At 54.6% G+C, this 24,232-nt stretch overlaps 1 protein-coding gene across 2 annotated transcripts in view; it reads right to left on the bottom strand.

Moving 5' to 3' along the window:
• Positions 1–1,246: 1,246 nt before the first annotated feature.
• The window catches only part of Ski (SKI proto-oncogene), a 61,224-nt gene continuing 38,238 nt past the window's right edge, over positions 1,247–24,232 (bottom strand). Inside the window, exons 2-7 of one of the 2 annotated variants that reach the window (XM_021655504.2) lie at positions 7,908–8,030; positions 7,650–7,765; positions 6,877–7,139; positions 6,459–6,751; positions 5,046–5,276; positions 1,247–4,609 (exon numbers count right to left, since the gene is read on the bottom strand). In XM_021655504.2, the coding sequence (XP_021511179.1) occupies positions 4,421–4,609; positions 5,046–5,276; positions 6,459–6,751; positions 6,877–7,139; positions 7,650–7,765; positions 7,908–8,030 (1,215 nt within the window). In that variant the 3' untranslated portion in view covers positions 1,247–4,420. The remainder of the gene's footprint in view (positions 4,610–5,045; positions 5,277–6,458; positions 6,752–6,876; positions 7,140–7,649; positions 7,766–7,907; positions 8,031–24,232) is intronic. The other variant, XM_060378922.1, reaches the window with a different exon arrangement.

The following is a 24,232-nucleotide window of genomic DNA, read 5'->3' as shown; positions in this document are numbered from 1 at the left end:
GGGAGCTGCCAGCCCTACAGCGATCCTCCAGGCCTGGAGAAACTTGGAAACAGGTACCAGCTGAGAAGTGGGGCTTCAAGAGTCTGGAGGGGCAGCTGTGTCCGTACAGTCGCCCTGGCTGATGTAGGAGGCCTGAGCAGACCCCAGGATGGGGCTACTCTCCCCAGGCCTCCCCACCTCAACCCTTTCAGGGGTCCCGGTTCCCTTGGATGTGTTCTGGTCTAGGGTTAACTATAGTCCTCTAAGTTCACACCCAGAGGTGGAGCCTAGGGCAACCCTGGAGACAGGAGGCTGGGTCTGGAGCCTGGGGAAAGCAGATTTTGTGGCTGAGGTCCCCAAGCTCAGGGCCAGCCGCATGTTTTCCTCTGCCTCTGGCCTATAGCTTTTGCTGCCAAGGTTTTCCCCAAGCAGGGTTTCCTCTGCCTGTATGCATTTCTCATGCATCCATCCCACCAGATATAGACGAGATGGCTCATGGTTCCACCATCCGCAGTCAAGAACTGATGTGCAGACCCCAGCCCGAGTGGGCCCTTGGTACCCAGCACACTTCCCTCCGCTCATGCCCAGGCTGCCAGGACCTCAGTGAAGAGATGAGCTGGCCCGTCCACTCTTTCCCTCCTCTCGAGACAGGGTTCAAAAGACAGACTAGGCTGTTCTGGAACTGCGCAGACCTGTCTGGCCTCGGAGCTGTGCCGATTGCACCCTGCTGGCCGCCCGGGTGTGGAGTTACAGATGTGAAGCCCTGCTAGTATGCTAAGACTTCTCCAGGCTAAGCCTGCTTCTGATCCTTTCTGCAGCTCCCAGATCGGGCAGAAGGTAAGGCTCTCCCCTTCTGGGTCTCTGGGGCAGACAGGCAGAACTGCGGTGCTGGTCCTGTGCATGTCACAGGCTCCTGGGGGAAGAGCTGCAGGCCTTGGACCACAGGGCTCTGGCTCTATGAAGGTAAGAGAGGCGGGGAGGGGTGAAGTGCTGGGTCTGCAATGCTGTGACTGTTCTCCAGGTGCGATTGGGGGGGGGGGTGAGGTGTGCCCCAGGGAGCTGTACTCTTACTTGGGCCCAGGGAGTTTTGATCCAGCAGACCCTTCGGAAGCCCTGCCTGAAAGGGCTATGCCCGGACCTCCTGTCCAGCACTGCCCAAGATGATGCCCAAAGGGTGACTGAGGCCTAGTAACACAGCTGAATGACCACCAGCCCCAGGCCTAACCACTTCCTGAGGCCCTGACTGCATGCACAGGGGCTGCGGGCGCCTGTGGAACTCTCAAAGTCCTTTATTGTACAATGTCATCTGTTTCCGGGGTGGGGTGGGTCGGGGGCAAAAGGACTAACAGGTACACAGAGAAATAGATAAATATGCCAAGCTTTTTCTTTTTTCCTTTTTAAATCAGGCATTTATAAACAAGAAAGCACACATTAATTACATAAAAATAGCTCTCGAGTAGCAGGGCAGGCCAGCACATTGTCATTAGCAGCAGCAAAGGACTGGAGGGTGCAGGGGCTTGGGCAGCTAGGAAAATGTCATCTGAGACTTCTGACTTAAAGCAAAAGCCCCTCCCCCTCATCCCTGCAGTGGGCATGAGGGAAGGGGGCTGGGGGACACCTGCGCAGGAGCTGGGGATCGTGGGTAGCCATGGGGAACATCGCATGGGAAACGCCACACGACGCTTCTGTCCCCTCTGGTAGATGAGCAATTCTTCTTCAGTTAAAAACAACCCAGAAAACAAGACAACCAGCAGGTAAGAAAAGTTTCTGGAAAAGGAATCACCATATACATGTATAATACAGCGGTGTGAAATGGAAAAAAGTATTTACATTTGAGTTGTTTTTACATTGGCTAGTCTGTATGAAAAGCAGGGTGTCATGGGTATGAGTTAGCTGCTCACCAGTGAGTGTTATTGCTGTTGGTTTTTCCCTTCGTTAAAAATCTTTCAGGATAGAAATAATGAGTAAACTGGTAAAGGGTTTAACATACAGGGAGCGTCAACAGCCAACATGATGTAAACTCTCTCCTCCCGTTCTCTAAAACCTGCGGCCTCCCTAACTAGGAGACACGCATGCAGTGCCCGGCCGCCCTCAGTCCACGGCGGGGCCGCGGTGAGCAGGGCTACCTTCCACAGCAGCTGCACAAAATACTCACTGCTTTGCCGGCCTCGACGGCCCGGGGCCCAGGCCTCAGGCAGAAGCAGCAGATGACCTAGACTCTAGGTCCTGCCGATCCCAGAGCACAAGCTACTGGTCAACGTGAGCCTGTGCTCCTATCACCCTGGCCTTCAAGGGCCACTCACAGGAATCGGGGAGGGGGTGGGAACAGGGATCCAGGACAACTAAGGAGATGATACTCCCTTCCCAGAACCAAGCCATTCTGGCATGTGGGGAAGAGTTCCTACAGACACAGCATTTCCTTCCCACAATGGGGCCAGTGCTGGACCCAGGAGGCCAGGGAACCTACGGTGAGGAGCGGCTCTGCCGAGAGGAGAACCAAAGGCTCAAAGGGCCCAAACCACTGTGACCTCCTACTAGGCAACAGGACAGCCACACAGAAGCACACCAACACACTTAAAGCTTTGCTCCAACTAAATCATTTAGTTTTCCTTGAAGAAATGACCGAAAAACACAACTCTAGAAAAACAAGGCTGAAAACAGCATTCTTCGTGTTGCGTAATAAAACTGACCCTTTAGAGACACGGTCATAATGCCCAGGGGTGGGTCTCGCTATGGAGATGTGAAATCCATGCATACAAGTTTCATAACTGAGAGAGGAAAAAAAGCCAAAGAAAAAACTCCAAATAAACGCTGCGTATACGTGATGTCCCTTTTGCATTGCACTTCAGAAGGGGGACCGGCAGCAGCCCAGCCCCCTCGGTAAACCAGGGGCACACCCTGCAGACAACCTCGGCACCGGGGGGCAGGGCTTGGCAGTCTCCAGCTGCAGCCAACAGTCCTGGAGGCCGTCTGCACCTGCACAAGCCATCTCCACCTCCCCTCAGCTCATGGCTGCCCTGGCAGGTAGGACTAGAGCAGAGGGCTTGTGTGTGATCTTCTCGTGTGGATAGACACAATCGGAGGATGGGTGGTGGCTTCTTGTCTACTGGGAAATCATTTTTCAAGCTTGGGCATAAGAAACCTTATACAATTTGCATAAACAGTTAAGAGTAAACGAGATTATTTGGAATAAATGCAAGTTAACGTGTTTTGACAGTGGCAGATTCAATCGCTACTGAAGACGGTATTTTGGGGGTAAAAAGACAAGTCAGGGTTTGCTGTACAAGATGCTGGAAGGCACAGAACGACCCCCAAGTTCAGTCTCTGCGGTTTCATTTTCTTGTGATTCCCTTGTTCAACCAAGCACCAGAGGGGATTTCTAAGCACTTGAGCACTTAGGGTTTGAACTGCTCTAGAAATCGGTACAAACCTCAGTTAACTGGGGAGTAAAAAGATAAGGGAAGGTTCTGACAAAGTGCAGTTCTAAATACATGTTTAAATGAACAACAACAACAAAAAAAAAAAAAAAAAAAAAAGAAAAGAAAAGAAAAAAAAGAAGAAAAGAAAGAAGGAAAAGTGATAATGCTGTTTCTGTTCCAATGCCGCAGCCCCAGCCCCGGCGGAGGGCCTCCGGCCGCGCTGAAGGCGCCATGGCCAAGCAGCACGTGGGCGGTGCATAGGACACACAACGACACTGGACCATGGCCGCCGCCTGGCAACAGGTCAACCCCTCACGATGTGGGTAGGCATCCAGGGGCCCAGAGAGACTGTGGCTCAGGCCTGAGCCTCCGGCGCCTGCAGGGCAGGGGTAGTGGTGATGGCAGTGGGCGGGGCAGCGGCAGTAAGGCGGGCAGTGTTGGGGCTCATCTCGCACGCGGCGCTGTCCCTGCTCTTCCTGGCAGCAGCAGGAAGACTGGGGTCCTTGTTGCTGAAAAAATAGACTCTGAAGAAAACCCCTGCTGTCCTCTTGTGGCCGCGGGCACAGATGAGCGGTGATGGCTTCCCAGGACGGCGGTGGGGGGGGTGCCACCCACCACAGTGGGTGTCCAGATGGCGTCACGTGTAGGGGCCTTTTACAGTCAGTCATTAAAAAACATGTTGGTTCTCTGAATATCAAGTCTCCTTACTGGTTTAAATAGCTTATAACAAAAGTGTAAATGTTAGACTGTTCTAGCAAGCAGAGGACCAGCTCCAAACCACACGGCCGGTCTCAGCTCTGGCTGCGGCTGGGGACATGGCTTGCCCACTTGAACTTGGCCAGTAGAAAATTTTGCAGTGGATTCCAAAAGTATGTGGTTACAAACACTCGCTTGGTAATAGGCACAGTAGAGACGTTGTGCTGTGTGGCTGCAGAGGCATGGGCCGGGGCTGCAGGGCCACGTACCCGCCGCCCTCTGCGCACGCATGGAGGTCCATGGGGCAGTGGCAGGCACTGCCCAGGCTAGGGATCCAGCTCGGCGTTGCCCTCACCCCCTGGATTCTCAGGCCGAGGCCGAGGCCACAGCTGCTCCTGAAGCTCTTTCACCACCTTCTCCAGGTGCTCGCGGGCCTCGCGCTCCCGCAGCAGGTCAGCCCGGAGCTGCTCGCGGTCGGCCTCCGCGTGCTGCAGCTTTGCCTGCAGGTCCTCAATCTGAAAGGGACGCTGTGGTCAGGAGTGCCAAACGCCAGCCCGTGCCGCTCAAGCCCTGCCAAGTCCCTTCTATTCGGCCCTCAGTGTTATGTCTGCCCCTCTTCCACCCCCACGAGCACAGGGTGACCCAGACGCCCAGTGCTGCTAGAAGTGTGGGCTCCACTTCCACCCTACCCTTCTCAAGTCCCCAGGAGGGAACCAGACAGCACTGCAAATGTGGACAGCCCTCCCTGTCTCCCCAAGGGAGGGAAGCCTCTGTTCTGGGTAGTAACGGCCCTTGGGGGGATGGTGGAGTACCCACGGCTAGGGAAGACAGGGCCCAGCGCCCAGGCCCAGGCTGATGGCCACACCCGGGTGTGGCCATCAGCCTGAAATGGTTCAACTGAGGGCCTTGGGTTTGTGAGAGCAGCAATTCTCAGGCAACCCACTCCCGTACCTGGGCTGAGTACTTGGCACGCAGGCGGCCGGCCTCACAGCCCTTGTCACACACCCGGACCTGCCGCGCCTGCTCCAGCTCTCTCTTCAGGCGCACCCGTGATTCGTTGGCCTCTTTCATCTTTTTCTCATTTTCAGCTCGGAGCCTCTCAATCTCTTTCCTCAAACTGCGCTTGGCCTCTGTGGCTTCTCGTAGTTTCTCCTTCTTGGCCACACGCAAGAACTCCAGCTCCTGCAAGGACATGTAGCCAACAGGTTCCAGGCGTTATTAGCAGCCCGTGCCCTCCTGCCCACCCTGCACCCACGGGCGTGCTGGCTGTTGGCACCCTCCCGACCAGGCCCCGCAGAGCATCTTCCTAGCCGCTGTCGTCTGCCCCGCCCGTCAAGACTGCAGCCCAGCCTCCAAGGTGTGCCTGCCCTGTCTCCACGGGAAAGGGGGATGCCAGCAGCAGGCTCTCAGACGCTGCCCCTGAGGCCACCAGCTGCCCCCAGAGCCAGATGGAACCGTTCACTTCTGTTCTGCTCATGCCCTTCCCCCACTTGTTAGAATGCACTGTGACACCCGCCCCCAGGAACAGTCATGTGGGAAATCACACCTCCACCCCCAGTGGGGGCAAAGAAGGATGCAGGATGAGTAAGACTCACTCTGAGGAGAACATCTGAAATCCTGCAGCCCCGAGGATTGACAGGGTTGTGTTGTGCTAAAGCCCACGCCTGAGGCTGCCCCTGGAGCTGCCAGACTCAGGCTGAAGTGTGAATTCAACGGAGGCTGAGCCTGCAGCAAAGCCTTTCTGCTGAGCCCCGGTGAAGACCCAGGGCTGAGCTGCTCACTCTCCCTGGGCTGCCTGGGAACTGAGCCTCCCTTCCTCATGTCAGAACACCAAAACAGCATGAAGAGAAGGTGCGAGAGGAGTGGCGACAGCCTAGGAAACAGCGAGTGGGGGCACACAAGCAGCCCGTGCACGGTGTAGGCGCACCTCCTAGGCCTGTGTTCCCACAGGCTTTTGGCTCTGCCCAGAGGCCTGCTGCCATGTCCCTTTCGGGGACAAAGCTGCCGAAGCCATCCCCACTTGCGCTCCATATGCAGAGCACAAGTCTTGCCGGTGGGGAAATAAAGCATTCCGCCCAGAGGGAGGAGGAGAGCTGGCACAGCCACTCCCCACTCAGCGTTACCCCTCTGGCCAAACAGCATGCCATTTCTTTCAGTGAGATCCCTAGACAGGGGGAGCTGAGGCTGGGACCACTGCAGGGGCCTTCCTGGGAGCACAGAAGGGCTCTGGACTTCAAAGTACCTCACAGGGCCGGGCCCTCAGGAGGATGGGGGAAGGACCCCAAGGCTCCCCAAGAGGGCATGGGCAGCCAGAAAGGGAGGCTGTCTCCTGTCCCTCCCAGTGCTGCTTGGTGCCCACCTTACCTGGTGCAGGCTGCGCTTAGCCTGTAGGGCTGCGGTCAGCTTCTCCTCTTGCTTCACACGCATTTTGACCACCTCATGCAGGAATTTCTCTTTGGCTTCCTTGGTGTCCAGGCCGCCCTCCAGGGCTTGCCGCAGGTGCTCCAACTCTGCCTCCAGCCCACTTGGGGCATCGGCATGGGCTGCAGCATCAGGGGCGACCACTGGCGGGGCATGCATGCCTGGGGAGCTGAGATCCTTGGCAGAGCTGGACGAGGTAAAGGACGGAGAGGACAGCGAGGACAGGGAGGAGGTGACTGAGGAGACAGAGAAACCAGAGCATTAGGCACTCGAGCACACTGTCTGGTCATATCAAACGGGAGCCCCTCACCCCACCTCTCGGACTGACTCCCAAAGGGAGCAGAGTCCAATGCGTACTCACATTCCTCTCTGCTTTCAACTTCGACCTCAGCCTCAGAATCCTTGTCTTCCTCTGGGGCAGCCACAGGTGCCAGCATGTCTGGGGCTCCTGGTGTTTCCATGGTCAGCTTCCGCTTCCTCGGCTGGATACAAGTGGTAAGAGGTTCTGGCGCCCGGGAGACCACGGTGGTGCATGGCGGACTGCTCACCACCTTTGGCTGGGTTGGTGGTGCCAGGGCCACGTTGGGGGCCACAGCTGTGTCAAAGCCCTTGTAGGAGTAAAAGCTGTGGGGAGCACAGACTGCTTAGCCAGGCCACACCTACCTCACAGAGCCCTGTATGAGCTGAGGAGTGGGCCCTGCTCAATCGGACAGGGCACAGGGTGCATCTTCTCTCCCAACTCTAAGGCAGAAGGACAAGGTTCCAGTGACTGAGAATCACAGATTTCCCCAAAGGCTGCATAGGATGGCACACAGCTGGACCTTCATGTCCACGGAAAGCCCCCCCCCCCATCCTCCCCTTCTTGCATGATCTCTTATGCAACCCTGGCTGGCTTGGAATTTGCTACACATTCCAGGCTGGTCTCAAATTCACAGAGATTCACTTGCCTCTGCCTCCTGAATGTTGGGATTAAAGATGTGGACCACCAGGCCCTGCTGGGAAGTTAGCTCTTAAAAGACACACAGCTGGGTCTGTAAACTCAGTAACGTCACCTAAGACTTCAAAGTTCTAGACAGTTTGTCGGGGGACTAAGAGCACCAACATTGCCAAGGCCTGCTGCACTGCAGTCCTCACCTGTCCCGAATCAGGGCTGGAAGGTGTGGGGAGCTTTCTTTCTCACTTGCTGACACTGCAGGAGACCAGGGCCGGAAAGCAGAAAGGCGCTGACGAGGGTGAGTGCAGCCAAGGCTCTGTCAAGAAAATCCCCTTTGTAAGTGACAATGGAAAAACAGGCCACTTTGTGTCCCTGAGGCCAAGTAGAGCCACAGACTTGGCTCCAAGAAGGCTCTGGCCACCCTCCCCAAAGACCCCAGACAGGTTCCCACATAGCACCTTATTGGAGGAACCAGCCAAGGTCCGCAGCCAAGTGGACTGCTTGTCCTTCTCAGAAGACGCGGGGGACTGTGAGGAAGTGTCGTCTGTCTTGGGCCTTACAGAAGCTGGGGGCTCTGAGACCTGTGACCAACAACAAAAGGTCCTGCTGGGATCCCCGGGCCCAGGGAGGGCTGGTCCTCCTACTAGCCCCTTGATAGCAAGCTCCCCACTGGGTCATCCTAATTCCACAGCTATGAAGGAGTCCCGAAGACCCTTCACAGACCCATGTCCAGAGGCACGAACACAGTGCACACGGGCCCTGTGCAGAAAGGTAAGGCTGGCGTCCCAACGGGGCAAGGGTATCACATGAGAATAGAGAGGGCACTGTGCTGCTGCAGGCTGCTGTGAGGTGACCTCACTCACAGCTGCAGCGGCCTCTGTGTCGACTGCCAAGACCCATTCTGGGTCCACAGTGCTCTGACCCTTCAGTTCTTTGCCTTTAGTCCACACTACTTCCTCAGAACACAGATATGCTGCTGGGAAGACTAGACAGGACCAGCAGCAACCACAGGCTCGAGTGTGACCCAATAAGCAGCCATGCTCAAGCTCAGAGGGAACCTGGCAGTGCTGCCGTCTAGGTGGCCTTTGTCACTGCTTCATTACAGAGTACTACAGTTAGCCCTCCCCAGAGGAAGGAAACATGCAACTGGAAGGCTCATGACACGGAACAGAACAGCTTTACCAGACGTCACCACGCTGCCCTTGCTGTCGGGAGCCTGTAGGAGCCACCCAGCACCAGCTGTGGCGGACTCCTGATCGGCAGGCACCTGGGCTAGTTTGTATGTGAAAGCCGGTGGCCCTCCACCTAAATGTCACCTCCTCGGGGACATTCCATCTGCAAGACAATCACAGCATGGGCTTCTCCAGAGTAGAGATGCCTACAGGAGTTAAGCTTAGCTAAGCTAAGCTCTTGTCCCCCAGCTAGGGCCTAAGTAAATGACAGGGACTGCAGGGCAGTAGGACCAACAGACACACCAGGATTTAAACCTTGGTCTCATGCACAGCTTCTTCCTTAGGCACAAGTTACTCTGGGGGTAATGAGAGGGATGCAGCCAAAGTGGGGTCTCTGACCTCCAGCTGGGTCCTCAGGTATACAAACTTGAGGGAATACTCTATAATAGCCTGGCCTCGCCTCTCTGGAAGAGGCACTGAGGAAGGCCACCTTGATGGGTTTCCTACCGTGAAATCTGGGCAGGAGGAATGATCAGGCCTTCCCGAAGGCCCAGTAGTATGGCGTGCACGTGCTGGGTCCGTACCTAGGAGAGCTGCTGCCTTTCCAAGAATAAACAAGTACTGGGGGCCAGCAGGGCAGGAAGCCCCTCCACCCCTAGTGCTCACAAAGGGGCCTGTGGCAGGGGAACCACTGCAGGGACCACACTGGTGGTGTTCTCCAAGAGCAACTACCTAAGGGACGAGCAGTACTGCTCCTAGGGCACTTCCAGAGATAACTGCACAGGCTCGGCGGGGGTGCATGACACGGAAACCAATCAGGGCTGGAGCTTTCTGACTGGCCCGGTCAGCAGAGGCTGCATATGCTCCCAGTAGGGGTAGATGCCAGGGTGCCAGGTGGGGCAGAAGAACCATTTCCGGAATTGCAAGGCTCCCTCCCACAGTGAAGGCAGAAGGGGTTGTTGCACAGCAGGGTGGGGCTTCCTGTTTGAGTAGACACCAGAGCAGGTGTAGAAAGTGAGCTCCATTCTCTCACTGACAAAGCCACAAGTCTAGTCTGGCGCTGACTTGAAAACTCCAGACCTTGCGGGTAGGGACCATGAGCCACCTCACAAGCCAGACTGTGAGCCAGCAGAATGCTGGAGAGTAAGGCCACTGGGTGAGGCTGCTTCCTGTGCAGAAGAGCCATGGGGGCGGGGGGGGGGGGGGGCGGCGGCAGGGTGCTAGATCACTGCACTGCGGTCAGAGTCTGCTAAGGCAACCCAGCTGTTTCACACAGGGGACGGGAAGGCCCTGCAGGTAGCTGGAACTATCTCCTAAGACTTTCGTAGAAAGCTCAAAGGCAAGCAGAACTCTTACAGAACCAGGAAGTGTTAAAACAAAACAATGGCAGGAACTCCCCTTAGACAACAAAAGTGAGGATGAAGCTGAAGAGCTTTAGTTAAGCAACAGAACCCTGAGAAGGGCCACCCGAGAGGCAGGCGTCCTAGTTCACAAAGGTGCAGAGACAGGGCTTCCTTAGGCCTGGGCTATCCCTGTCCGCAGCAGGAACACCAGGGCCCCTAGACATCAGCCAACAGGCAGGGACCATAGTTTCCCCTCCAGGAGGCCAGTTACCACCAGTCTGCTACTTCTGGTGTCTGACCTTTCCTGGGGCTTGAGAAACAGCCCACAGTGCCTACAAACCCTCAGGGGAGGGGTTCTGGGCCCACACCCTAAGGCCAGACCAGAACAGGTCAACAAGAGGCAGCCCTGCTCCCAAAAGTCCGATACCAAGCCGCTATTATCAGGCTGTATCAGGGCGTAGCTGGCTGGGCTGGCCACGGCAGTGCCCTGTGGCTACTTCCTCTCTGGAGCTTCAGACAGTGGATGTTTGTTTCCCCACATTGCAAGGCAAAGACACACTGAGAACAGGTGCCACTGAGTGTGTGCCTCTGCACCTGTGCAGGAAGGGCAGGGCCAGTCAGGGCTGTGGCTACCGAAGCTCTCGAAGCAGGTGAAGAGCCAGCTGCACATGCCTCCCCCGCCCCCCAGCACTGAGGCCTGTGTGCTCTGTCCACTCCTCACTCCCTCCTCCAAACTCCCATCACAGGAAGAATACTACAGACACTTGTGCCCACCAAGGACAGACACAGGGGCAGGTCAACGTGGGGCCTGGGGCTACAGTGGAGCCCCAATGTGGCTGCTGTCTCTAGCATCTGCCTCTGGCCTCACACACTTCAGCAAACGGTCAGACAGAGCCTCAGGGGATCTGTGGCCGAGAGAGCCCAGAGCACACACGGGGCTTGACCCAGGCAGGCAGTGCACTCCGTGGGTGCCGATGCCCAACAGGAGGCATGGCAACTTGCTAGAGGGGGTGGGCCCTCGGCCAGTGCTGCGGGGGCAGCGCAGTGGGCTGGGGTCCAACAGAGGCCTGCACACTGTGCTAAGGTCATGGTAACTAGGTCACCACAGAAGACACTGAGATCCACCAAGGGGCCCTCCAGAGCCTCTGCTCACAGGCTGCAGAATCCTGGCAGGCCCTACCCATCCCCGTCCTGACAGAACAAACTCACTGCCATTCTTCATCCCAAAACAAATACTTAGTAAACGTCACTAGTCAGAGCCAGGCAGATATCTGGGAGTCCAAAGTCAGGCTGGCCTACACAGCAAGTTCCTGGATAGCCAAAGCTTCACAACAGAGAGACCCTGTCCCCAAGGCTTGCCCAGCTGTGTGTGTGCCTGTGTAGGGATATCACCTCAGTGCTGGCTGATGGCATTAGGTAAGCTCAGGGTCAGCGCAGGGTATGATGGGAACATTCAGCCTAACTTCCTGTAGTGCTCTGGCCACCCTCCAGGTGCCAACCATCTTACAGTGACCACCAGGTGGCCATGGGAGAGCACAGGGCCCTGCTGCACATCCCTGGCTGTGCAGACAGTACCCACACAACAGGGCACAGCCCAGGCATGCTTCCAAGGGACAGAGGTGGGAAAGGCCAACAGAAGGAACCAGTGTCAGGAGGTGCAGCTGGCCTGACTCCAGCCAGGCTCTCAGCCTATCCATGGTCTCTTGTCAGTCAGGCTCTTAAACACACAGACACAACAGGGTGGATTATGAGGGAACACCCAAACTCACCAGTTGCCAACAGCAATAAGGCCACTGTTCTCTGTGCCACTCAAAGGGCCACAGGCAGCTGGAAGAAGTCTGTGATGTCTCATACTGCCTCACACCTGAGCAGGCTTGAGGACGGGAAGGGGCTTGGAATTCTCATCGTGATGGGCACAGTCCACCCAGGTGGGAGACAGCTCTGCTGTGGGGACATCACAGGATGGCCTTCTGTTCAGAAGCTTGAGGAAATGCTGACCCTCCCTTCAGACTGAACGGATGGTTCGCTCAGTGGCCGCGAGCACTAGCCATTCTTCCAGAGGGACTGGATTTGGTCCCTGGCGCCCACACAGCGACTCAACCACCTGCAACTCCCACTTCAGGGGACTGTTGCCCTCTCTGGCCTTCATGGGTACCAGTTATGCACACAGTAGACATGCATACATCTATGCAGGCGAACACCAAACATAAAAATTAAAAGTTAAAAATACTTTGGGGGGGGGCCTGAAAAATGGCTCAGTGGTTAAGAGCACCTGCTTTTGCAGAAGACTTGGGTTTGATTCTCAGCACCCACCCCAATGGTTCATAACCATCTGTAACTCAGGTTCCAGGGGATCCAATGCCCAATGCCGCCTTCTGACTTCTTTTGGCAACAGGAATGCACATGGTATGTGGACATAGGTAAGGGCAAAACACTCAAATTAAAATGAGTCTTCAAAACTATACTTTTGGGGGTATTATTTTACTTTATACATTTGGATTGCCCCCCCCACAAAAAAACAGGGTTCCACTGTGTAGCCCCGGCTGTCCTGGCACTCACTGTGTGTCTTAGTTCCAGAGCATCGAGACTAAAGGTGTGACTGTTTAGTTGGCATGCATGTGTGCTGTGTCCTCCGCAGCTGGAGTTATAGACAGCTGTGAACCACATGTAGGTACTGAGAATAGAATCTAGGTCTTCTGAAGTGTTTTTAACCACTAAGCCATCTCTCCAGGCCCCTCCCCAAATAGGAGGGAGGGAAAGAGGGAAGGGTGAGCCATATCTCTCTCAAGACCCTGTCTCACTGTAGACAAAGTGCTAGCTGTTTTCTTCCAGACTCTAGAGCCAGATACAAGGAGATGCCAACAACCTAGAGCAAAAGGTTTTACCTTGTCTTCCTGGTAGGAGCTGCCACACGTACAAAGATTCACCAGAAGTCAAGAACCAACTAAACATCATGTTACAGCTACTCTCTACCTAAGGGCGTCAGGGCCTGGCTGCCTACACACACATGGACACTGAGATAGACTGGGCCCACTTGATGCTCTGCGGGAGGTTAAGTTAGTGGTCTTCCTGTGGTTGTGACTTCCAGCTCAGCACAGTTCTGGGCCCTCTGGTTGAGACCTTTTGCCAGTGTGGTACTATTGATGACGCCTCAAACCTGGCCACCGGGGTCTGACATCCATACAAAGACAGTCCATACCTGGGCCCAAATAGCAACATGTGCAGGCCATCTGGGAGTCCATGAACTCCCTAGTGTGGGCAAACCTTTAAGAGGACGATCTGGTGTTACTTCAGTTCCGGGACCAGAGGCAATGTCAAGCAATCTCACTAAAGTCAGGGGCAGGGGCAGCACAGCTAGCCACCCCTCAGGGTTAGGGTCCCCACGGTACACTAAGGTCGGAAGAAACTCAACGATGGGGACATAGGGCTTGGTAGACACGGCTAACCTAGGCTATGTCCAAGAACGAGCAGTTCCTTCAAGTTCCAGGTGAGTCGCCCAGGTCCATGACAACCGCTCCCTAACACGAAGTGGAGTCCTAAAGGAAGTGGTAAGGCTGGTCCCAGCATGCTTCCCGAATAAGTCTCTCCTGGGCTTGAAACGTTTGTGGGGTCCAGTGGGGTGAGCCTTGGGCAGCTCTAGTTTTGGCCCTGACATGGATCCGAGGACAGTAGCAAATGGCAACACCAAAAAACAGCTCTTGGAGTGGGGATGCCATTCGTGCCTGGTTCAACTCAGCAGAAGACCACTGGGGAAGGGAGAAACACCTTAATCCCGCGACGGATGTTCCTGAAGCACCTATCCGCACCGGAAGGGGGGCAGCGGCCGGGGTAATCCACCAGGGCCATCAGCCCCATGATGGACCCAGGGACAGTAGGACACAACACCCTGGTTAAGGAACAAGTCGGGCACAGTGAGACACAATCTCATGCCCACTAGGACAGCCAGGAGGACAACCACAGTCAGCAGCAGGCGAGAGCAGGATGTATCCGGAAGGAAACTCACTGCTGCTGCTGGAAATACAAAGTCGTAAAGCCACTACACAACAGCCTGGCAGACCCTCCCGGGGTTACCAAGGCTGCAATGTGGGCCAGCTGGGTAATATTTACCTAGACAATGTAAAGCTCAAAGCAATCTGAAATCCAACTAAGAAGCAAACCAGGGCAGCCAGGTGACTAGCGGCATCCTGCTTGAGCAGGGGTCTTGTAAGGTGCTGCCACTGAGACATCCCCAGGCCCTGCAGGGTGCCTCTGTGTCGTTTCCCACCAGCTGCCTAGACTCCCACAGCTGTCTGATGACAAACACTTGATGAAAAAGCACAGTGAGGTGGCGCACGTGCCTACACGCGTGGCTGTGACTTTAAGGACCTGGACAACACAAGCTTTAGCAATGACGTGGAGACGTGTGCCATAAGATATCAGAGCAGTGCGGCAGTTACGCACAAAAAACTAAAAGGAATCACATGGCCCAGAAACCCCCCTCTGGCATTCTATCCCTAAGCTCATTCGAAACAGAATCCAGTACAGACGTGGACAAGGGTTCACAGCAGCACTGTTTGCAACAGCCAAGAAACGGCAAGTACAACAGGTGAGCAAACAAGCTAACATGGCCACACTGCAGGACCCCACTCACAAGAAGGCACCAACAGTCACAATGCAGATGACCTTTGCAAACATCTTGCTAAGTGACAAAAGCTAAAAACCACCTCACTGGTGGCTGGAGGGCTGGGGTGGAAGGCCTGTGGGGGGGACAGCTAATGGTAACAGATTTCATACTGGAGCAATGAAAGCATTCTAAAATTAGATAGCAGTGATGAATGCATACGGTAAAAGCCAGAACTCTGTGTGAGAGAGATGATGCTGTGAAAAAGGAAAAAAAAAAAAAAAAGGCACTAAAAAACTCCAAACTGTGCCAAGGACTTTTTGGTGGGACACCAAAGCCTAAGGCCTGAGTGGCAGCAGCCTTTGGAGTTCATTGTAGGTGTGGCACCAGAGAAACAGCCCAGGTGCCACAAGACCCATCTCAGGAACTCCGGGTCTGGGCTGCTGCCACCTACAAAGGCTGCACTACAGACTATCCAGGGTGAACATCCAGAGGAACAACGGGAGCTCACAAGGGAGGGAAAACCCTCAGAGCAGGTAGCCCAACTTCTGGCTCAGGAGCATTCCAGTCCTTGTCGAGAGGCATATGCCCCAGGGTACTGGACACATCAGAGAGAGAGCCTCAAACAAATAGAACATTCCGGCACTGCTGTGAGTCAGGCAGGAACCAGGACCCTGTGGTAGATTCCTGTCCTACTATAAGCGTCTTCCTACCAAGGTCAAACACTTCCAGGGGGCTCCGGGTATGACCGGTGTCCCTCTTGAGGGAGGTGTTCCAACAGCCACCTCTCACCGCCCCTAGTCGCTAACGTCCACCCCCGGGGGCAAACTCATGCTTTCCACTCTCAGAGACCACAGGCTGGGCCGAAGCCCGGTAGTAGAGAGCACCATGGCTCACATCACGAGGCCAGGACAGGTGTATGCCGCTGCCTCCCTCCCCTTCATGAGATGACCCCACACCCCAGTGCTCAGAGCAGCCCTGCCCACACGGTTCTCTCCTAGGGCTGCCTTTCCTCCGCTCTGTGTCGCCTGGACACGAGGCCCCGCCCTGTACTGCCCCTGGGACTTCTGAGGCTCACCATCGTATTCTGCACCACCAGAACATTCCAACTTGTGAGCCAGCGTTGGAAGGCCTCAGGAAGCTACAGATATTCCCGACACACAGCCAAATGTGCGCCTAAGGATAATTTGGTATTCGGAAGCAGCCCAGACTGGCCTGGGATTCATGTGTGCCGCCATGGCTGGCTCACTCAGAAACCTTAAACACATCTATTTCCTAGAAACAATTCAATTTAAAATTTGTTCCTGTTTTTATTTTTAAAAATATTTACTCGTAATTATGTCTATGTCTACATGTGCGTATGTACATGTGGGTGCAGGTGCCCAACAAAGCCAGACGTGTCTGCTGCCCTGGAGCTGGGGTTACAAACTGTGGTGAGCTGTCCTGTAATTTGCTCTGTAGACCTGGTTGGCCTCGAACTCACAGAGATCTGTCTGCCGCTGCCTCCCAAGTACTGGGATTAAAGGCTTGTGCTACCACTGCCAGGCCAGTTTTTGTTTTTTGTTTGTTTTTTATTTCATTAGGAAAAATTTCACAGCAATCTCAGAGCTTTCCAGGCCCCCTCAGGATGAAGGCCCAGAGCCGTGGTTTGTGTGCACATACCAGCGACTGTCGGGAACACTGACCATAGGGCACACAGCTGCACACCTCGTGACAGCACCACCCGCTGTCCCTTGCCAGGGGTTCTTCATAAAATCAGCACAACTGTGTTCTACTCTGTGACTTTCTTTCGTCGAGAGACCCCCCAAGGCCACAACATGTACAACACTTCGTAATGGCGGGTGGTGTCTTTTAGCTCAGAGATTCACTCCACAGGGAGAATGGGGCATGTGGGCTGCAGGGGAATGAAGAGCTCTGGCTGCTCATCGTGCTTGCTCCACATCCCTGGTACTAGTGGACCCACAGCGGCCCGCTCCACACTTTGGTCCTCTATAGGAGAAGCAGGCACCTCCCACCCCCTCTCTCCAGCCCCCGTTCTTTCCTATGAGAAGGATTTACGACAGAACTCACAATACCTTCAAGCTACAAGCATTTACTCACCCAAAGGTTCTGCCAGAATTAAAAAAAGATATTCATTTGAAGATTTTTGTCACATCAATCTCAGAGGGACCACAAGGCCTCACCATGCCCTGGGTACAGGACAGACTCAAGATGTACACACAAAACGAAAGCACCAATCCACAAGTGGCTCAGCAGGGGAACACTAAAAGTGAATACAGGAAACCGAACAAGCAAATTTCCAGGAAGACCAGGTAAGTCAACAGAAAATAAGTATCAAGTATGCAGATGTAAAGGAGGAAAAGCAAATGAGAAGTGGAGCCAGCCACAGACACACCAGAAGGTGCAGAGGGCACAGTCTCGGGGACACGGGGAAAGCCCAAGGCTCAATATGCGGTCTCTCCCGGCTCCTCTTTTTCAAAGTAGGTCAGTGGGTCTTCACCAGCGTGCGCAAGCCGGCATTACAGGACTCCCTCGCCACTGGTGCCACAGCCAATGGCCACAAAGCTACTCTACACTAATGAGGACTCTGATCAGCATCAGACAGAGGCAAAAGCACCACAGCCCAGAGTCCCTGCTCTACTTAGCTGGAGTCCTCACTGCGCTGAGCTCTGATCCTACTCCAACTAGGGTCAAGGTTACTGCTGTGTCCTGCGGGCCCTATCAACATCGGCTCCCCTATGGCGGCTTGCCACTGCCTAGTACAGATCCTTCCTGTGCTCTTAACTTCAGACGAGACTCCTATCAGGCAGCCAGCTGGGGCCGGGGAGATGGCTCAGTGGGCATAAGGACCCGAGTCTGGATTCCTAACACCACATGAAAGCTGGGTATGACCCGCACTGAAACTATGGGGGTGGAGACAGGTGGATCTGGGGGCTCACTGGACAACATGGTGAGCTCTAGGTAAAAAATAGAAGCCAAAAAAGACAGTCAGGTGTTGTGGACCACGTCCACAGGACCGGAGGGCTGGCTGGAGCAGTCTTGGTGCTAGGAGGGCCAGACTACAGCTGGGGTCCTGGAGGTACAGCGGCCACGGCTGGCTGGGGAAGCTCAACCCCAAGCACAGAGCCAGTCCAGCACAGCACACCCCTGAGGAGTACTTAGTCAGTGGAGAGTCACCACCCCTCCTGGTTACCCTTTACAGGGCAGACCAGAGCCAGAAAAATGTAGTCACTCAGCTCCTTCACACAAAACAACCAGCAGGTGGGCAACCCCGGCAGCACACTACAGACGAAGAAAGGCTCCCCACGCGACGATTCAGAGCTAGAGTCTCCATAACAGAGCTTAAGGCCACTCACGGTCTTCCACAGGTAAACCGTAGGTCGCCTCACTCTGGAATTGGCTCAGTTTGAGCCCTGGTCCCTTTCTGAAGATTCCACAGCTCTAGAAGTTGCAAAGCTATTTTTGTAATCATCATTAATATTTTACACATGATAATTCACATTTCTCATCATGCTCAAATTAACCTATTTTCTGACTATTGTGCTACTGAGGAAGCTGACTGGATTTCTAAGACAACCCCAACCCCCAATGAAGCAGAATACTGACTTTGATTCCTTTAACTTAAGTAGGTCACTTCTCTAGCTACTTCAATCCTGTTCACAAGACTTTTCCAAAGAAACTGAGTCAGCAAGGGCCCTCCTTCTCCCTCCTGGGAGGACCCACAGAACAATCCTTCCCCTTCTGCTGAACATCAGGGAGGGCTCAGCTCCCTGAAAGAAGCCCAAGGAATGGAGTAGGACAATAAACTTCCATAAACTGGGTCTGTCAACACAGCAAGAACCCACCCTTGGAAGGGGATTTCTTGGTAGGGGTGGCTGGGGTAGAAGGTGGGTGCTGAGTCCTGGCCTGCCTGCCAAGCCTGCAGAGAAGGGCTGGGGCCAAGTACCCCAGAGAAAAGCCAGTGCTTGAACTGCAAAAAAGATATCAGACGTTTGTCCTGGTCCCATGAGCGTACAACCCAAGGGCTCACTCTGGCACTACACTGAAAGCCCTGAAGCCTGCTCACAAACCTGCTTCAGAAGCAGAGTAATGGAAGTCCCCAAACAGACATGGGTGTTTCCTATATGGTCACTGGAAAGTTAACTGTTAGAAGACTTACAACTCAAGGACCAGAGTCCCCGAGACAGCCAGCTGCTGGCACACCGGCAGTCTGTGGTGTGGGCGTGCCCCAGCCTGGGAGTTTTGGTCTGGGGTGGGGCAAAAGGACCTATTCTTTCCCAGCTTCCCCAGCCCCCAGCAGACATTCCATCAAGATGACTCTCGCCAGAGGGCGGAGCAGCCTGTAATGGCTGCTTGGCCAGCTGCCACCCCTTCACCAGAGATTGATAAAGATAAACAGGCCTTCCCATCCAGGGCTGGAGGAAAGGCTCCAGGCTGCAGGAGAAGGACAAGGGATGAGAGAGGTGCAAGATGCTGCAGGCACTGTTCTTGGAAGGCTGATTCACTGCACTTGCTGCGTTAAGAGTGTTTCTCCAAGATGGGCCTTCCTTCCTTCCCCACCTCCTATACTTCCTCCAGCTTCAGCAACAAGCCCTCAATAATAGCACAGAGCAGGACAAACAGGCCTCCCGGCCTGACCAACTCAGTCCCCCAAAGCCCAAATCCAGCCTTCCTTTCCAACATCTGGAAGTAGCAGGCTGGTTCTGATCCACCTCATGTAACCAGAACCGTATACACCGTGAATCACTGAGGAGGTGTGGCCTGAGAAAGGAGCGTGTGTGTGTGTGTGTGTGTGTGTGTGTGTGTGTGTGTGTCCCAACTCCTTCCAGCCTTTAAGCATCCAGACTAGGCCCAGTTCAGTAAATCCCAGCCTGAGCCTCGGAGAGCAGCCGTCAGTTGCATCCTGAAACCAGCTGCCCTCCTGCCCACTTACAGGCCAGCCCTGCTCCCAGGCCAACTGGCACCCACTCTCTGAATTCAGAGGCTCTGTCCCAGTATGCACTCTCATCCTTAACATGGTTAGTGACATGTTTGCACAGTCCCCTAGTTCTCCTGAGGTATTCCCTCCCACCTGAAGCCACCCCTCACACAGGCTTAACACTCCCCCACTTTGGCAGGGGTTCAGTAACGCACAGCCCAGGTTTTTCCAGCCAGTAAATACTGCAGACAGGAAAACTAGACAGCAGCTGGTAGACAGAGAAGACAGCTAGCCTGGAATTATGGCTCTGCTGGAGAGAGCTTGCTCAGGACCACATGCAGGCCCAACTAGGACTCACGGCCACTGCCTTTCCTGCTGCATTTCAAGAACTAGGGTTCATGTCAGTCAAGGAACACAGGGGACAGAGCAGAGCCACACCATCTAACGGCTCAGGAGGGATGGGGGCTGTGATTCCAATGGAGAGTGCAGGCATGGGACTCCTGCAGGACAATACTTGGCCTCAGAAGATGACCCAGTCCTATTCCTTGGCCTCCTAAGATTCCTTGCTGCACAAGGGAGGGGCAACTGTAGCCTGCCAGGTTTCCATGCAAAGTACAGCCTACGCTCAGCTTTCCTATCTGTCTAACGACAAGGCCCAGGTAGATGCTGGTGACAGGTTAAGTTCACAGCTTAGTGGCATGTGGGACCAGAGTCCTGCCAGGGCAACCAGGGCCGGACAAGTGGTACAGGGTAGCTCTGGGTCAGACTTGCTGCCCTGAGGGGAAACCATCACCTCACATTCCCTGGAAGGCCAAACCTTGCTGGGACCTTGCTGGGTTCCCACACCACGGATGCGCAGCACCTGAGGGGAGACCCCGGCCCAGAACCCAGCACTGCGCACCCCCTGCCCCAGATGCTGTTGCTCCTCCACCGCAGAGAAAATGTCTGGAGACTTCCTTTTCCCTCTCACCTGCCCAGAGAAAACACATGGCCACATTTCCTGTTCAGGGCCATGTGGACACCTTCCTGCCTTCAAAGACTAAATAAAAACACCCTCATGTGGCCTTGCCTCTCTCTCTCTCTCTCTGCACGGGCAGGGGAGCAAGGCAGGGCTGGAACCTGCACAGTGGTACAAGGAGCCCGGTGCCCGAGTGAGCTGAACTCTAGAGCAGCCATTCTATTCACACTGCCTGCCACCCCAAGCCAGCGAGTCCTTACAAGCATTTCCAACATCCTCAAGGCCAGGCTTCTTCAGACCAGCTGTGAGATATGCAAAGCATGGAGCCCACGACATCCCTACCAGGCGACTTTCCAGACTCACACGACACCCGAGCTATTAACCCGGACTGGGGCATGACAGACACACCCCACCCTGCCCTTCCTTGCTCTGTCAGTGAGCTAGAAGAGTGAAGTGTGCGAATACGAGCGCCAAGGAAGAAAGAAAAAAATGGTGTTAGTTTTCCATGGTGTTTCCACATTGTAGCGAAAACAAAACACATATGTTCAATGTACAGAATAAGAACTGTGCAACGCAGGTGGCCCCACAATGAACTAAGTGTTCTGACACCTGTACTTCACACCAGCTCCATATAAGGACAAGTGATAACACCCACTTTCTGGCTCACCAGCCTCTACTAACTAGATACAACTATGACCAGCTGGAGGCACAAGGTTTCCAGCTCAGCCACAGTGTGGTGTCTAATCCCTGCAGCCCGGGGCACCTGCACAGCATGGATGCGGCTCTAACCCTCACAGTAACTCACCAGGAAGAAGGTTTAATGAGCAGGGGAAGCCTTGGCTGGAAGGCTGGACTCACTCTCACTATCACTCTGGCTATGGGAACTTGGAAACAAATCTCTAGCCTGTTACAAAAAGTCCATCAAAGGAAAAGTCTTCAGCCCATTTGCTCACACCTGCCACACGCATGCCAAGCCAGGTGACTCTGAGAGAAACAGAAACTGTGCCTGGCAGATGCACAGTGCACAGCTGCATGCCAGCCCACACCAGGCCTGCTGGGCCCAAGGACACCCAAGAGGCCCAATACCAGAGAACAACTTTATCTGTGGCACAAGGGAATCTCTCTTCTGCTAATTTAAATTTCACACACAAAAAAAGTCTGCCTTATCATTAGAAAGACCTAAGTCTTTCTACACTGGTGCCTAAGAAACAAGTCATTAAAACCACTGGAGGTGCCACCCCCTGCACCAGGGTCTCAGCACAGGCCTCTGGCCAAGAGCCTCCTCTGCAATCTGCTCCCCCTCTGTCTGCAGAAGCACCTCATGGCTGGCCCAGAGCAGACAGCTGCGCCCACACTCCTCTCAAGCCCCACTAGGTCACCGGGTGAGCCTGAGGCACAGCTTCCCTGTGTGCCAGCATCTGCCTCGCTCAACAGACAAGTCTCTTTCAGATGATCTTTACTTGACAAAGAGAAGCAAAGTCCTAAATGGCTGTTACAATAAGACAAGCCTAGACTACTGTCACATGCCGCCCTGGCCCAGAGCGCCCTGGGAAGCCACAGCTTGTGAGCTGCTTCGTGGGACCCAAAGCTGCTAGCCCTCTGCTCATGAAGGAGGCGCTCTCCCAAGACGGGAGATGGGAGTAGAAAGCAGACAGCCCCAAGCCCCTGCACCCGTGGACGGCCACACAGGAGGAAGCGGGCCGCCTCCCGAGTGGCATCAGACCTCAGAGACAGCAGTTCTGGAGTCCCTTCCCTGCTTCACCAGGAAGAGGAGGAACAGCCAGTAAGTACCACCTTCAGCCAGCAGTCGGCTGCGCTTCCTCAGCCTCCTCCCCTCTCATCCCAACTGACGCCCACGTTATTTTCTCTCCATAGAAACAGACACAATACAGGGCGGGTGGCCCTCTAGAACTAAGGCAGCCCAGAGCTGTTGTGGCAGCTGTTCAACTTTTTTTCTTTTTAAATATGCATGGGTATTTTGCCTGCAGGTGATGTGGAGGCCAGAAGGTGGCGTTGGATGCCCTTAGAGTTAGGAACAGCTGTATCCCATGAGTGTTGCGCTACAAACGCAGGTTCCCCTAACCACCTCTCCAGCCCTTCAGCTTCTTGATGGTGGGGTGTCAAGACAACACCTTAACCCCACACCAGGCAGCACTCCCGCACACTGGGTAGAATGCCATTCATTGCACCCAGTGCACCCAGGGCAATGAATACGTCCTGAAGGTGGAGACCCTGGACTGCCCTAAAGCACGTCAAGGCAGACCTGGCCACCAAGCCTTTAAGGGCTGCTCTGTCACACCCAGAGAGACAAGGTAACCACGCATTCCAAAACAACAGTGGGTTGTCCAAGCAAACTGGGAAACTTGTTCTGACAGATACACGAGCCTTCCAAAGAGGCCCAGCTGTGGAGTCTGAGCTTCCAAGTTACTGCCCCTCTTGGGGTGGGCTAAAGGAGAGGATGGTAAAGAACTCCGGAACAGACATTTCTACCTGTTGCTCCACTGAGAGCTGTGCAGCACCAAATCCTCTGGACATACGACTTCTCAGAACCCTAACCCAGAGCTGCCTTCTCCAGGAACTGCTCAGGAGCTCTGGACTGGCCTGTCGGCCCAGGGTCTAATGTTTGCAGAATGGCACTAACGCGGTGAACTGGCTACCCAGGACCTCAAGCCTCTCTCTCAGGGTGCTGAGAGCATGAGTGAGCCTGCCAAGGTGACTAGGCCACCGTTAGGACACAGGCCAGGGACCGCAGAGCCTAGGACTTCAGCACTGGCTTTGGCACACAAAGCACAAGCTGGGTAACTACGGACCCCAGGAAACTACTTCTTGGTCTTGAGCCTAGCTCCTGACTTCAGCCACTCTCTTCTACCCTGGGGAACCTCTCCCAGGTCCGGCCGTATCTCCACTTTGATCCTGTCACTTAGTGTCCAGCCTGCCCCCAGATTTGTACCCAAAGAGACATGTACATGTGCACACATATGTATGCACACCCGACACACTCACGAGCCCCAGCAACTCTGGAAGAAGCCCTGACTTCCATAAGTGGGTGGACAGCACCCTCAAAATGCTGGTGCCACTAAGAAAGAGCAGAGGCCAGAATGCTATGAGATAAATCAGGGCTGGACACCCAGCTGGTGGCCCTGGACACTAGGCTTCCTGAGAGCTGGGAGCGGCCAAAGCCAGCCCCTGGAGAGGTGGTGGGGTGGGAGTGGGGATGTGGCTCAGTCACTGTTGAGAGCACTGTCAGCTGGTAGGAAGGCCACAGCTTCAGCTGCTGGAAGCGGACTCTTCAGAACATCCAGAGTGCTCTTATTCAGGAGGCTGGCAAGCCAACAAGACCCCACTACAGGCTCCGACTTCCCCTCAGTTTATCTGAGGCCCTTACCCTGGACAGGTCAGTTTCCTTCCAGCACGCCCTACGGCAAGGGGGTGGGGCCAAAACGCTGGGACCACACCCACCTCAGACAGGCCTACCACTGTGAGATGAAAGGTAGATGGATGCAGGATACTTTCCTATCCATTAATTAAGAAGAAATATCTTCAGTTGAGTCTGGAACAGCAGATTTGATCCTACATCCCATAGAGGCAACTAGTCTGTCCCCAATTTGTGTGCTAAACCCATGCCAAGGACAGCAGCACACGTTTTCACACTAGGGATGCCCAGTTACTTCCCTCACAACAACACAGACAGCCATGCAACTCCACCCTCTGCTGTAAAGACCTCCTCCGGCCTGGACAGGGACAGCTGGAGTGGCCACTTCAGGCCTTGCCTAGGTTCCTCATGACAAGGCT

The sequence above is a fragment of the Meriones unguiculatus genome, chromosome 3, assembly GCF_030254825.1.
Source record: "Meriones unguiculatus strain TT.TT164.6M chromosome 3, Bangor_MerUng_6.1, whole genome shotgun sequence".
In the NCBI taxonomy this organism is placed as follows: domain Eukaryota; kingdom Metazoa; phylum Chordata; class Mammalia; order Rodentia; family Muridae; genus Meriones; species Meriones unguiculatus.
Note: the sequence above shows the minus strand (reverse complement) of the source record. Positions and strands in the feature narration are given on the sequence as shown.